The sequence below is a fragment of the Canis lupus genome, chromosome 26, assembly GCF_003254725.2.
Source record: "Canis lupus dingo isolate Sandy chromosome 26, ASM325472v2, whole genome shotgun sequence".
In the NCBI taxonomy this organism is placed as follows: domain Eukaryota; kingdom Metazoa; phylum Chordata; class Mammalia; order Carnivora; family Canidae; genus Canis; species Canis lupus.
Genome location: NC_064268.1, coordinates 17,196,279 through 17,211,243, shown reverse-complemented (window position 1 = coordinate 17,211,243; position 14,965 = coordinate 17,196,279). Strand labels below are relative to the sequence as shown.

The 14,965-nt window shown below is 45.3% G+C and overlaps 1 protein-coding gene across 1 annotated transcript; it reads left to right on the top strand.

The window, feature by feature from the left end:
• LOC112676689 (2'-5'-oligoadenylate synthase-like protein 2) lies at positions 1 to 14,410 on the top strand. Its single transcript, XM_049102117.1, has 6 exons — positions 1 to 421; positions 7,992 to 8,280; positions 9,073 to 9,248; positions 9,967 to 10,208; positions 10,863 to 11,004; positions 13,148 to 14,410. The coding sequence occupies exons 1-6, from the start codon at positions 224 to 226 to the stop codon at positions 13,658 to 13,660; spliced, it is 1,560 nt and encodes a 519-aa protein (XP_048958074.1). The 5' UTR covers positions 1 to 223; the 3' UTR covers positions 13,661 to 14,410.
• Positions 14,411 to 14,965: the final 555 nt, after the last annotated feature.

The following is a 14,965-nucleotide window of genomic DNA, read 5'->3' as shown; positions in this document are numbered from 1 at the left end:
AAACTACCCCCGAGTCTAAACCCGGAAAGGAAATTACAGTTTCGGTTTCCAAATGACGGCAGCCGCAACGACTCCCTGAAAAAAGCAGATTTGAGGACCAAAGGCAGCATGAGGAGACCTAGAAAGTGCGCCCCGGCCCCCGGAGAAAGGCTAGTGTAGCCCCCTTAAAAGGCAGGGACAGAAGCCGAGAGAATTTACGCCGAGGGGCCGCGGGCAGGGGGAGATGGCGCTCGTGCAGAAGTTGTATGAAACCCCCGCAGAGCGGCTGCTTGCCTTCGTGGAGCGGAGCCTCCAGCCCGAGGGGGACTGGAAGGAGGAAGTGAAGGATGCCTGGCAGAGAATCGAGCGTTTCTTCCGGGACCAGTGCTTCCGTGATGAGCTGGTTCTAGACCAGGAAGTGAGGGTGCTGAAGGTGGTGAAGGTGAGCAGGGACGGGGTGGGGTGGGGTGGGGTGGGGTGGGGTGGGGGTGCATCCCGGCCCTGTGGCCTAGAGACCTTGTGACCCCGGAGGAGAGGTCATTGCATCTCTGGATCCCCCTCCATCACCCAGACTCGGGGTTTTTTGGTTTATTTTTATTTTTTTTATTGGAGTTCGATTTGCCAGCATATAGCATAGCACCCAGTGCTCATCCCGCCAAGTGCCCCCATCAGTGCCCATCACCCGGTCGCCCCAACCGCCCACCTCCCCTTCCACTACCCCTTGTTCAGTTCCCAGAGTTTGGTGTGTCTCCTATTTTGTCACCCTCACTGATATTTTCCCTCCTTTTCTCCATTCCCTTTATTCCCTTTCACCAGTTTTTATATTCCCCAAATGAATAAGACCATATCGAGTTTGTCCTTTTCCGATGGACTTATTTCACTCAGCATAATACCCTCCAGGTCCATCCACGTGGAAGCAAATGGTGGGTATTTGTCGTCGCTCATGGCTGAGGAATATTCCATTGTAGCCGTGGACCACATCTTCTTTATCCATTCATCTCTCGATGGACCCCGAGGCTCCTTCCACAGTTTGGCTATGGTGGACGTTGCTGCCATAAACATCGGGGTGCAGGTGTCCCCGCATTTCACTGCATCCGTATCTTACCAAGACTCGTTTTAAGGAATAAATGAGATAAATTGTGGGAAGGTGCTTTTATTTTTTTCTCAAACATTTTTTTATTTATTTATGCAAGTTAATCTTTTTTATTTTATTTTATTTTAATTTATGATAGTCACCCACAGAGAGAGAGAGGCAGAGACCCAGGCAGAGGGGGTCTCTTTTATGCCTGGGTCTGCCTGGGTTACTTTTCTGCTTTTATTTTTTTTTTTTAATTTTTATTTATTTATGATAGTCACACAGAGAGAGAGAGGCAGAGACACAGGCAGAGGGAGAAGCAGGCTCCATGCACCGGGAGCCCGACGCGGGACTCGATCCCGGGTCTCCAGGATCGCGCCCTGGGCCAAAGGCAGGCGCCAAACCGCTGCGCCACCCAGGGATCCCAAGTTAATCTTTAAAAAAAAAAAATCTATGATTATTATTTTTTTTAAGATTTTACTTATTTATTCATGAGAAACACAGAGAGAGAGAGAGAGAGAGAGGCAGAGACACAGGCAGAGGGAGAAGCAGCCTCCACGCAGGGAGCCCAGGGAGCCCGACTCGGGACCCATCCCTGGTCTCCAGGATCAGTCCCGGGCCGCAGGCGGTGCTAAACCGCTGGGCCACCCAGGCTGCCCGGGAAGGTGCTTTTAAATTGTAAATTATCCTACCAATCCGAAGGAGGAGGATGATCAGGATGATGATAATTTGGGATCCAGCTGATTGCCAGGGTGGCAGATGGAATATTTATAACAAGCTTCTCCAAAATGTATGCTTTTGTTCCTTTTTTTAAGAAAACCGGTAAGGGCACCTGCGTATCTTATTTGGTTAAGCATGGGACGCTTTGTTTCCACTCAGGTCATGATCTCAGGGTCGGGAGGTGAAGAGATAGAGCCCTACTGGGGCTCCAGGCTCAGCTCCAAGTCCTCCATCTCTCTACCTCTCTGCCCCTCACTCCACTTGTGCTCTTTCTCATGCCTCTTGCTCTCACTCTAAAAAAATCTTTAAAAAAAGAAAACCTGGGCACCTGAGTGGCTCAGTCAGTTAGGCGTCCGCCTTGGGCTCAGGTCATGATCCCAGGGTCCTGGGATCAAGTCTGGCATCAGACTCCACGCTCAGTGGGAAGCCTGTTTCTCCCTCTCCTGCTCCCCCTGCTTGTGCTCCCTCTCTGTCAGGTAATTAAAATATTTTTTAAAAGAAAAAAGAAAACTGGGACACTTGGGTGGCCCAGCAATTGGGCATTTGCCTTCATCTCAGGGTGTGATCCTTCAGTCCCAGGATCGAGTTCTGCACTGGGCTCCCTGCATGGAGCCTGCTTCTCCCTCTGCCTGTGTCTCTGCCTTTTTCTCTGTGTCTCTTATGAATAAGTAAGTAAAATCTTTAAAGAAGAAAAAAAGAAAGAAAGAAAGAAAGAAAGAAAGAAAGAAAGAAAGAAAGAAAGAAAGAAAGAGAAAAGAAAAGAAAAAAGAAAACCTGCACTCTCATAGTCATAATCTATATTTTTCTTCTAAAATGGCACTATATTTAGTTGTATTAGAATGTACCTAGCAATTATGAGTACTTCATGGGTTAATGGATTTTTAGGGGCTGCCCATGTAATTCAACACTCACTTATAGCCTTAGAACTAGGACAGCTAAGGCAAAACCACACTAGCGACCTGTTTTACACCTTAGCACCATCCTGTCTAGCAGTCTCTGCGGGGATTTTTCCTGGAAAGTACTACATTGTAACTCAACTTTTAACATATCACCCTAAATCAGGTGTCTTGATCATCATCGGTCTAGGTTTTGCCAATTTTTGCTAGATGAAAGATATCTGTTAACCTAAAAAAAAAAAAAAAAAAAACAGCCAGTTATTTTACCAGCAAAATGAGTTTAATAGGAATAACAAAGAATGGTAACTCAGCACAGGCCAGCTATGGCAAGACCATAGGGAAGTCCAATACACAAAAGAGGAATTTAGGAAGAAGGAAGAGGAAGTTGGAGAGGTTATTTTGAAGGGAAGCCTATTCAGAGTGATGAGACTTTCTCATTGGCTGAATTGCTGGGGTAGTCAATTTCTTATAGAAAATGCAATGTACATCTTTTCATGTTAGGGCCTGTATTTTTTTTTTTTAAGATTTTATTTATTCATGAGAGACACAGAGAGAGAAGCAGAGACATAGGCAGAGGGAGAAACGGGCTCCACATGGGGAGCCCAATGTGGGATTCCATCCTGGGACCCCTGGATCATGACCTGAGCCAAAGGCAGATGCTCAACCACTGAGCCACCCAGGCACCCTGGAGCCTATAATTGATGTTTCTTTCCTATTTATAGTTCTGTTGGGGAGTCTGTAATTGATGGTTCCTATATTTGGCATTCAGTTCCACTACTCTTCCTGAGGGCCTCGCCCTCTGGCCTCAGACTCTGTTTTGTGAGGCTTCCCTTAATTTTCATACATCTAATTATTAAGTAAATAAAGCCTAATGGAGGGGGGTGGTATTGTTAGGAACTAATTGGACATTTAGGTAGTCAGCGCCAGGGTACCCCACAAGAAAACAGGGAACCAGGACAGCTAATACAAAACCACACTAGCATCCTGTTTTACATCTTAGCACCACAGTAGCATCCCGTCTAGCAGTCTCTGCAGGAGTGACTTTTACAAAACATCCTGAAACAAAACAACCATAAACCATTGGTCGTTATCACAAGTTGAGACAGTTGGTGTCCAAATGTCCAAAAGACAATCAGCACATGAACAATAACCCAATAGGTATACAGGTGCGTGATCAAAGCCCTGAGTGGCACACCTGAGTGGCCAATCCACAAAGGGCCCACACTCAGGATGCTCAAGATTGTTCTGCAAAAGAGCTTATAAAAATCTGTAGATTTGAATGCCAAAATGGCAACCTCTTGGGTCCCCTCCCTCTCCATGAGCTTTGCACTATTGTTCAATAAACTTTGCTTTGCTGCCCACCATTCTTTGTCTGGTCTACCTCTTCATTCTTCAAAATGGTGTGACCAAGAACCCCTGGCCTGAGGGGACACAAATCCTGTAACATTGTGGCTGCCAAAGAAAGGATATGCAGCTTTAAAGAATTGCAAAAGAAAAAAAAAGAATTGCAAGAGAATACCAAGCAAATTCCTTTTTGAGCGCAGAGCTCAACACAGGGCTCGATCCCATGACCCCGAGATCATGCTCTGAACCAAAATCAACAGTAGGTCACCCAACTGATTGAGCCACCCTGGCACCCCAAAGAATCTTTAAATAAAAGATTCAGGTGTCATCAGCAAAGCATGAGCTTCCAAATGGAATTTCAAGAAATACAAACTATTGTAGTTGCTTTAAAAGATACAAACTCTGTGCTTCTGGGCTCTGGCTTTTCCACATATCTGAACTTCCTGGAGTAATTGAAATGTATGCTACTATAGAGCTCCATGAGTATCTTTGCTTTCAGGACCTAAAACCATATAAGGAAGTCCCCATCAGACTCAGAAATGGGATGCATAGTCTCTAAAGGACGAGTTTGAAAGTGTTCAAGTGTTTTAACATATGTTCCAAATAAAGCTCTTCTATGGATTTGAAGATGCTGTGTTTCCATTGGAGACCTGCCATTTATGTTACTTCAAATACTCATGTCTTGAAGTTCCCATTCTCACCTTTATGGGTGTATGTCAAGTGGTGACTATTTGGAGAAGGGAAAAAAATCACTTTCCTTTTCCTCTTGTTCTTTCAATGATCTTTATTTCTAGAAGTTTAAATACTCCTACAATAACTATGTCCAACTATTATCAAAAATGCCTGGAGCCAGCACTGGATGTTATACTATGTGCTGGCGGATTGAATTTAAATTTTTAAAAAATGCCTAGAGCCAAATATTTATGGAGTTAAACACCCTATAAACATTGGTAAACCAGCAATAGCAAAAGGACACATATTTGTAACAAATGTTTCTGTTTCTATATGAAGTGGAAGGAAGAGGTTACATAATTCAACAGTTCTTTGTCTTTCTGGAACTGGTTGAGCACTAGATTTTCTTAATTGCATCTACTATTTCAGGTCTCATCTCTATTATGGTGAGGGTGCTATAATTTTCTTGAGTTTGATGTACTGACTTCATTGGATTTCCTACTATGAGTGGCCTGGAGAGTCTTCTAGGACCAGAAGTAACTTTTTCAAAGACGTCTCTTGCTGGGCCTGATCACTGCCACCCACTAACATCCATATTCTTCCTTTTTTTTCTGCTATTCTGTTTCATTGGGTGAAGGAAGCTGGTGCCAAATTAAGGTTACATAGGAATCTGAAGTCAAAAATCCCTCATGATTTTCAAAAACTAATGCTAGTAATTTCTGGTGCCAGCCAAGATGAAGTAAGGAGTACAAACTCTCTCACACACAAATTGCAGCTGAAACTCTGGACAGACACCAAAAAGCAAGAATCTGAGAACTCTGAAAAGTAAACAGTAAGCAGACAAATTGGGGACTGAAGTCAAAACTCGAGGGACAACCTATAAGAAAGGTGATTACAGTAGAGCAAACTAGTAATATGTGGAACAGCATGGATGTCGAAAGCACTGTACTAGGGGCGCCTGGGTGGCCCAGTCAGTTTAGTTAACTGCCTTTTGATCTCAGCTCAGGTCCTGATCTCAGGGTTGTGAGTTCAAGCCTTATGTTGGGCTCCACTTAAAAAGGGGGGGAGGGGCTGTGCTAAATGAAAAGAGACAAGCCAGCTTCAAAAAGTCACATACATGGGGATCCCTTGGTGGCTCAGCATTTTAGTGCCAGCCTTCGACCCAGGACGTGATCCTAGAGTCCCAGGATCGAGTCCCGCGTCGGGCTCCCCGCATGAAGCCTGCTTCTCCCTCTGCCTGTGTCTCTGCCTCTGTGTGTGTGTGTTTCTCATGAATAAATAAATAAAATCTTAAAAAAAAAAAAAACTCACATAGACTGTGATTGCATCTGTATCATTCTCAGGATGACAGGATTATGGAAATAGAAAAGAGATTAGTGGTTTCTAGGGTTTGGGGATGGTCCAGGGAGGGAAGTGGGTGTGGTTCTAAAGGAGTTAAAGGAGGAAGTAGAGTGGAATTGTCCTGTATCTTGATTTCAGTGACGATTACAGGAATCTACACATGTGATGAAATGTCTTAGCACTACATGCAGTGTATCGGTGTTGATTTGCTGGCTATATTTACATAAGACATGACCATTGGGAGGAAACTGGGTGAAGAGCACAGCCGACCTCTCTAAACTATCTTTCTGCAAATCTATAATTATTTCCAAATAAAATCAACTTATTGTATGTGGGACAGAGAAGGGCCACCCCCCTTCTTTGCCTACTGAAGGAGCCCTCCAGGTCTCCTTCCTCAGAGGACATGTTCATTTCAGGTTGTTTAGACAAGGAGCAGAGACCACCCCTCAGAACTGCCGGGATTTAGAGGTTCAAGGTGCTATGGCAGGCATAGCAATAACCACTGAAATGTGGGTGGGAGTCTTTAAAAAAACACTCCCCAGGACATTGGTTGCCTTTGTTTTTTTCTTTTAAAGATTTTATGTATTTATTTGAGAGAAAGAGATTGAGAGCACAAGCAGGGGGAGAAAAAGGGGGAGAAGCAGGGTCCCCAGTGAGCAGAGAGCCCGATGTGGAACTCAATCCCAGGACCCCGGGGTCATGTCCTGAGCTGAAGGCAGATGCCCAACCGACTGAGCCACCCAGACACCCCCAGTGGTTGCCTTTCTACACTTCAATCTCTGCTTTTCTTGAGATTTCTTTTGACCAAATACTAGGCACATGTGGTTTTCTGGTTCATTCTCTGCCAAGTGCATCAGCACTAAGTGGCAGAAAGGACCTGGCAAGAGGACAATGGCTTGCAAATGAATTAAGGGCAGGTAGGACTTTCCATCCTCTGTCCCACTCTGGTGGGGGAACCCCATCATCCAGGGAGGGATGGATTTGGATGCTTGTCCATAACATTCAGATTCCTTTTCCTGCTTATTTCTTATCCAAGAGGAAAGATTTATTTTTTTTTTTTCAAGAGGAAAGATTTATGATGCACCTTTCAAGGCTACACCTGGGCCTCATTCTCTGAACATGCCTGCTGCCGATGCACTAGGGTTTCCAGCATCCCTGCATAAACACACATGCGCACACATGAAGTCTGAAAAATATATTTGTGCATACACACTAAATGTATGTACAAAATTTATATGTAAAAATATGCTTGCCAGAGCTGCCCGGTAGAACTTTCCTAGTGATGGAAATGTTCTATACATGCTCTTCCCATCACTCTCTGTGGGTGGCTGTTGAGCAGTTGAAGTGAGTCTAGTATGGCTGAAAAACTGAATTTTTATTTTTTTATTTTTTATATAAAGGGTTTTTTTAAGTATTTATTTATTCATGAGAGACACACACAGAGAGAGAGAGAGAGAGGCAGAGACACAGGCAGAGGGAGAAGCAGGCTCCATGCAGGGAGCCTGATGTGGGACTCAATCCCAGGTCTCCAAAATCAGGCCCTGGGTTCAAGGTGGCGCTAAACTGCTGAGCCACCTGGGCTGCCCAAAACTGAATTTTTAAATTTCATTCCACTTAAATGGAAATAGCCACATGTGGCTCTTGGCTACCATATTGGATACCATGTGTTTAGGCATCAAGCATCTCTGGGATGATCTATAAGAAGCTGGTAACTATTGGTGCCTGAGGTGCCCGTGGTACTTTACATTTCATTTATATCCTTTGAATAGTTTATTATGTACTTAATTTTTCTAACTCAACTAAAAGATGTGGTCAGCAAAGTCCCCACCAGTAGGGAGGAGGAGACCAAAGGCTCCTTTTGGCACCCGTATAAACAGCCTAACATGGTTGCTGCTGGCTTCACCCCGACCTCAAAGCTCCAGGCCCTGAGGGAGGTGGAGCTTCAACATCAATGTCCTCCACAGGGTGGCTCTTCTGGGAAGGGGACAACGTTGAACTACAGCTCTGATGTGGACTTGGTTTTATTCCTGAGCTGCTTCTCTAGCTTCCAAGACCAAGCAGCACACCGCAGATCAATCATCAGCTTCATCAAGAAAAGGCTGATTCAGCATAGCAAGAACCTGGCCTACAGCATCACCATCGTCCCTCAGAAAGAGACAACCAGGGTCCCCCGCTCCCTGTCCTTCCAGGTCCAAGCCAGAAAGACCAGTGAAGTCATTGGAGTGGATGTGCTCCCAGCTTATGATGCTCTGGGTAAAGACAATGATGGTTTGAGGCCAGGGAAGCTAGTCAGGGACCCTTCACTGATCTGGCCTTGGGGAGGTTTAGAAAAGTAGAAACCAGGGGGGAGAAAGCAGAGTTTGCTTTTTTTCTAGGGGGCTGCAACTAGAGCTGTACCTGGGAGTTCAGTCCTTCCATAAATGCATGTGCTACCATATCCCATGTTGGGGAGAGAGGGGACATCTGGATTCCCACCCAACCCAAGGAGGAGTCTCTTCTCTGACCCTCTGGGAAACACCAGGACAAGTGAGCACGTCGAGGTCTTTGGAGTTAGATGGCAATCATTTAAAAAACAGGACCCTTAATATTTTTAAATTTTGGCTTGATTTACTAACTGTGATCTTGGACAAGATCTAACGCCTCCAAGATTCAATGTACCAACCTGTTAAGTGGGATAATATTAGGCTGAACCATAGGAAATTGACAATATTTGACCGTGTTTGATCCACAAACACTGGCACTCCCTGTGGTTCCTCTTAATTTTACCTACTTCATGGAGCTGTTCTAAGGATTCCATGAGCTTAGCCCAGTGTCGACACATGGTAAGTCTTTGACCACTGTGAATTATTTAAAATCTCTGTGACTTCTGAGGGCGTTCCCAAACCCTGTAAGCTTCCACTTGTTTTATGGTAAAGTGGGGAAAAGAATGCGGTAGAAAGGACTGTGTGAGATAATTTATGAACACTCTATACCTAGCAGTTTTTTTCCCCATATTCCTCTCCTCAAAGGATGGATTTTCTTGAACCAGGTCCTTTTCTCTCCCAGGACATTTTTCCTCCGACTTTAAACCATCACCAGAAATCTATGAAGATTTAATAACCAGTGGTGGCCCCCCAGGGGAGTTCTCGCCAAGCTTCACAGAGTTGCAGAGGCACTTTGTGAAAAGTTGCCCTGTTAAGCTGAAGAACCTCCTACGGATGGTGAAGCACTGGTATCTGCAGGTACAGGGCTGGGTGCAGGGGCAAGAGGGAGGGCGTGCACATACTAACATTTTTTTAAAGAGAAAAAGATGGGGGCCCCCAGGTGGCTCAAACGATTAAATGTCTGCCTTTGGCTCGGGTCATGATCCTGGGACCCAGTCCCTTGTGGGGCTCCCTGCTAGGTGGGGGGTCTGCTTCTCCCACTGCCCCCCTCTCCCTGCTTGTGTGCTCTCTCCCTTGCTCTCTCTCTCAAGTAAATAAATCTTTGAAAATAAAAGAAAACCCACATAGGTTGATGAGGCCCAGAAGGTCCATGAGAGGCTCCAATTTTCTCTTTCATTGAAATTTTGATGGCTGCAGGATGTAATCCATCTAGAAACCAGGACATAATCTATCTAGAGACCAGGCTGCTGGGCCCATTTCAAATTTCATGGATGTGGTATATAATCCAAATGTAAAGTAGAGTTGACAAAGTAGTTCTTTTCTTTACTATTTTTGTTTGTTTTTATGCAAGCTCTACACCTAACGTGGGGCTTGAACTCAAACCCTGAGATCAAGAGTCCCATGTTCTATCACCTGAGCCAGCCAGATGTTCCTGAAATTGACAAAGTATTACTGGGACCTGGAAATAGAGAGACATGTAAATTCTCAATTCCCAGGATAGCATCTCATATTCATTCTCTCTCTCTCCCTCCCTCCCTCCTTCCTTCCTTCTCTCCCTCTCTCCCCAACCTTGAAGTGCTTGAAACCTAAATATCGAAACGCAGCATTGCCCCCCAAATATGCATTTGAGCTATTGACTATCTACGCCTGGGAAATAGGTACAGACAAAAGCGACAACTTCAACCTGGATGAAGGGTTTAGAGCTGTGATGGAACTCCTCCTAGATTATGAAGACATCTGCATATATTGGACCAAGTACTATGATTTCCAAAATGAGACTGTCAGAATCCATATCAAACAACAGTTGAAAGAATGCAGGTGAGTGTGTTGGTTGCATTAATTTCGGCTGCCAGGAATGGAAAAACCCAACTCATACAGTTTTTAAATTAAGGATAATTTATTGGCTTTTGTAACTGAGAAGTCCAAGGATAAATGAAGCTTCAGGTATAGTGTGATACAAATGGTCACTATTTCATCAGGGTCCCATTCTGTGAAATCAATCAGCCTGTCCCTCCCCTGGGTTTTGCCTTTGAATTCAGGCTAACATAACGACATCAGTTCCAGTCTTGTCATCTGGACTCCTCCTTTGCACTCCAAAGGAGGGAAAGCACCTTTGCCCTAGAATTCTTTTTTCTTCTTTTTAAGATTTTATTTATTCATGAGAGACTGTGAGAGAGGCAGAGATACAGGCAGAGGGAGAAGCAGGCTCCCTATAGGGAGCCCACAATATGGGACTCGATCCTAGGACCTGGGATCAGGACCTGAGCCAAAGACGCTCCACCACTGAGTCACTCAGGCACCCCTGCCCTAGCATTCTAAGCAGAATCCATGAGATTCACTCTGATTGGGCCAACTTAGCTTACACTTCTAATCATGAACCAAGAGCTTTAGCTGCAGGAAGTCCCACAGACTTGAGTTACAGAGGCCAGAGTCCTAAGTGTGATGGAGATCCACTCCTTTTCTTCCTCCCAGACCAGTTATCTTGGACCCAGCCGATCCTACCAACAACCTGGGAAGTGAAAAGAGATGGGATCTGGTGGCCAAAGAGGCTGCTCGCTGCCTAAGACAGGCCTGCTGCAGGACCGAAGACCCCAGCCAGGGCTGGCACGTACAGGTACCATCACCCCCACCCCTCAGTCATGACTCAGTGATGACCTCCCTTCAGCCCCTCCCCCCATGAATCCCCTCAACTTCTACCATAGTGCCTCTAAGACCTCAGGACAGGTCACCCCCCCCCCCTCCGCCCATGGAGATGTCCCAGCCAACCAGCTGTGCAAGTTTTCCCCTTCTGCTCCAAGTCCCTGGGCCTCAGTTCTTTCATCTGTGAAATGGGCAGCTGGTTTCTGCCCTACTCTGTAGCCATTTGAGAGATAACCAAAAGAATTTATCACATACATACATACCCCTGTGGGGTAACATATTCCCTATTATGGGTTGTTGAAAGCTCAACTTCTTGCTGTCAAAAAAAAGAGATTTAAGGGGTGCCAAGCTGGCTCAATCAAAGAGCATGTGACTCTTTCTCTCAGTGTTGTGTTCAAGCTCAATGTTGGGTGTAAAGATTACTATGAAATAAATAAACTTATTTAAAAAGAGAGAGAGATTTGGGGCACCTGGTTTGGGCATCTTCTGCCTTTGGCTCTGGTCATGATCTCAGGATCCTGCTCAGTGGGGATCTGCTTCTCCCTCTGCCCTTCTCCCCTGGTTGTGTGCATTCTCTATCTCTCTCTTTCTCCCCCTCTCTCTCTCTCTTTCTCTCTCTCAAATGAATAAATAAAATCTTTATTTAAAAAAAAGAGAGAGGAATGCCTGGGTGGCTCAGTGGTTGAGCGCTCATCTGCCTTCGGCCTAGAGCATCATCATCCCAAGGTCCTGGGATTGAGTTAAGCAACCGCTCCCTGCAGGGAGCTTGCTTCTCCCTCTGCCTGTGTCTCTGCCTCTCTTTGTGTGTCTCTCATGAATAAACAATAAAACCTTAAAAGAGAGAGAGAGAGAGATTTAATGATGTATCCAGAAGCAATCGGGAAGGAGCATAGGATTCCACTGCAGACAGCAATGCCAGTCCCGCAGCTACCTTGTGCATGGCTTTTCCCACACTGTCACAGCAGTCCTGGGTCTGAACACCACATAGGAATCCAGGGTTCAGAGACCAGGACATTGCTATCAGCTCAAATCGTTGCCAGTCCCACATTTCATAGCCTGCAGGGAAATTCTGAAGCTGGCTTCAAGGCAAATCAAAGGCAAATCTGTAGCAGCTCCCACATGGTGGATGAGAAGGACCCACCACCCAGCCCAGGCCCATTGGCTGTCATGTCCAACAGACTGGGAGCTCCACTCCCCCCAATCCCACCTCTTTCCCCACTCCGCCCCACTGTGAGGCAAGATTCATGAACAGTCTTCCAACTCTTGCTAAGAACCCTCACCATAATCTTTTAAATATTATTGTTTTGTGAAAAAAGTAGCACACATTTTTAGCAAAGAAAATATCAAACCTTCAAAAAGAACACACAAAGTCAGTTTCTGGGATGCCTGGGTGGCTCAATCAGTTAAATGTCTGCCTTCGGCTCTGGTCATGATCCCAGGGTCCTGGAATGGAGCCCCACATCAGGCTCCCTGCTCAGCAGCAAGGCTGCTTCTCCCTCTTCCTCTACCTCTGTGATATCTCACACTCTCTCTCAAATAAATAAATAAAATCTTTTACAATAAATCAATGAAGTAAGCAAGTGAGTAAATAAGTTTCCCTCCCATCTCAAGCCTCTCCCCAACATCCACTGATCAATGTCTTGCGTCTCTTCCCATGGATAGATACGCCACCTGCACACTAGCACATTCTAACTGTAATCTTACTTTTTTTTTTTTTTTGCCTTTTTACTTTTATTTACTTAAACTATTAGGTGATTTGGTTCCTCAATTATCAGAAAGACAATTCTGTATCCACACCTATAGACCTAAAAGGGTACGACCATATAACAGAAAGTCCAAACCAGGATATTTTTGAGTATGAAATGTTGTGATGCTGCTTATGCCAGAACAAGGGACACACACCTGGACTGCCCTAGACCAGTGGGAACATCAGGCCACCCTGGATTAATAGCTATATTTTGATCCAATGGAGGAAAGTAGGAAAATACCTTCTCTTTTATGACCATTGCCCCACTGAAAGAATTTTAGACTGCTCCAGACTTTGGATCTTACAATGAATATCCTTGACCATACATCCCAGTGCCTGACATCCTTATCTGCTTCTCCTTCCCTACTAGCCAGCAAGAAATGTCCAGGTGCTGGTGAAAAAGGCAGGAGAGGAGCCCCAGACATTCTCAGTGGACCCTCACAGTCCCATCTGGAAGATGAAAGCAGAGATCAAGAGGACGTTTGGCTTCTACGGGCAGCAGCGTCTCTCTTTCCAGGAGCCAGGAGGGGAACGGCAACTGCTCAGCAGCCAGCAGACACTTGCACATTATGGGATCTTCTCTAAAGTGAACATCCGGGTATTAGAGACCTTCCCTTCTGAGATCCAGGTCTTCGTGAAGGACTCTAGTGGCCAGAGCAAACCTTATGCCATCTACCCTGAGGACTCCATCCGTGACTTGAAAGAGAAGATTGAGGAAGCCGGAGGACCTTACGTGGAGGATCAGATACTAAAGTTCCAGAATCGGAGACTGCGGAATCACCGCAGCCTCTCAGACCTACAGATCAAAGACTGTGACACAATCACACTCATTAGGAGAAGCCACAGGTCCCCAGGACTACCCATGATCAGACTTTTTACATGATGTAGACTTCTATGGCGCTGTTCTCTCACCTACCCCTTTCTACCCAGACGACTGTGATTTTTGGAAGCATAAATATGAATCTATCCTTCCCTGCATGATGTCCTCCAATGGCTCCTATTACCTATAGAATAAAGTTCCAGTTCTTTTGCTGGGCATTCAAGGTCCTTGACAATTTTGCCCTTGCTTGCTTCTCAATCTCTCCTCTTCACAAAACACACCAGAGGTGCCCATACTCATGCAGCTCCAGAGTACTAAATGCCTGATCGTGACACAGTGACCGACTCAACCATCCCTTTCTCTTGTGCTTCTATCTTTCAAAACTCAAAGCTCTAAGTCATCATTCTCCAAGCATAAACCCCAGACCAGCAGAATCAGCATATCACCTGGGGACATCTTAGAAATGAAAATTCTCAGCAACTATCCCAGATTCACCTGAGTGAATCAGCAATCTGATTCACTGATCAGCAATCTTAACAAGCCTTCCAAGTAATTCTAGTGCATGCTCAAGTTTGAGAACCATTGCTAGAAGCCCCATATAGCCAACTGCATCACTTCCTGCTCCTACACCCGATTCGGACTTCTGTGAAAGCACTTGGGACCCTCATTGTGTTCCTTTGTTGGGTCATCAGTCTACCTGGTCTAATGAGACTTGACAAGTACCTTATTCCTGTGTCCCCATAGTCTAGAATGCTGCTTGCCTGGTGCATGTGTTCTGCACATGCTAGCTGAATAAATGAACCAACCAAAGAATGACTTTGAATTCTTCCCTATTGTCTTTGTGAGGGTCTCAGTCCAATGCCATTTTGGAGACCACACGGTTTGGGATACTCCCTGCTATGTCTCATTCTTTGAAATTGCCCACGTTCGCCGGGGTCCTCCTACCCAATAGCTTCATTCATGTGTCCAAACCTAAATGGACCAAGAGTGATCAGCTGACCTAGCATAGAATCCATCTCCTGGTTTTACTTAGCCTCTCAGATTGTGAGCCCTGGGCGGTGGGATCAAGTACAGCAGTTCCTGGTATAGTTAAATGAGAGTGAATGTCTGAGCAGAAATGCAGTCAGAGCAGAGCAGCCAAAGCTTAAGTCTGCATATGAGTGAAAAGCCCCCCCACACAGAGAATGAAGCTATGCATAGCAAGAGAGAATCAAAAGTGCTCACACAGCCCCAGGGCAAAATACTGCCTGGTGCTGTTAGACCTAACCCCCTTTTTAAAAAAGATTTATTTGAGAGATAGCGTGAGCAAGAGAAAAGAGAGAGAGAGAGAGGAGGAGGAATAGGGAGAGAAGTAAAAGGAGAGGGAGA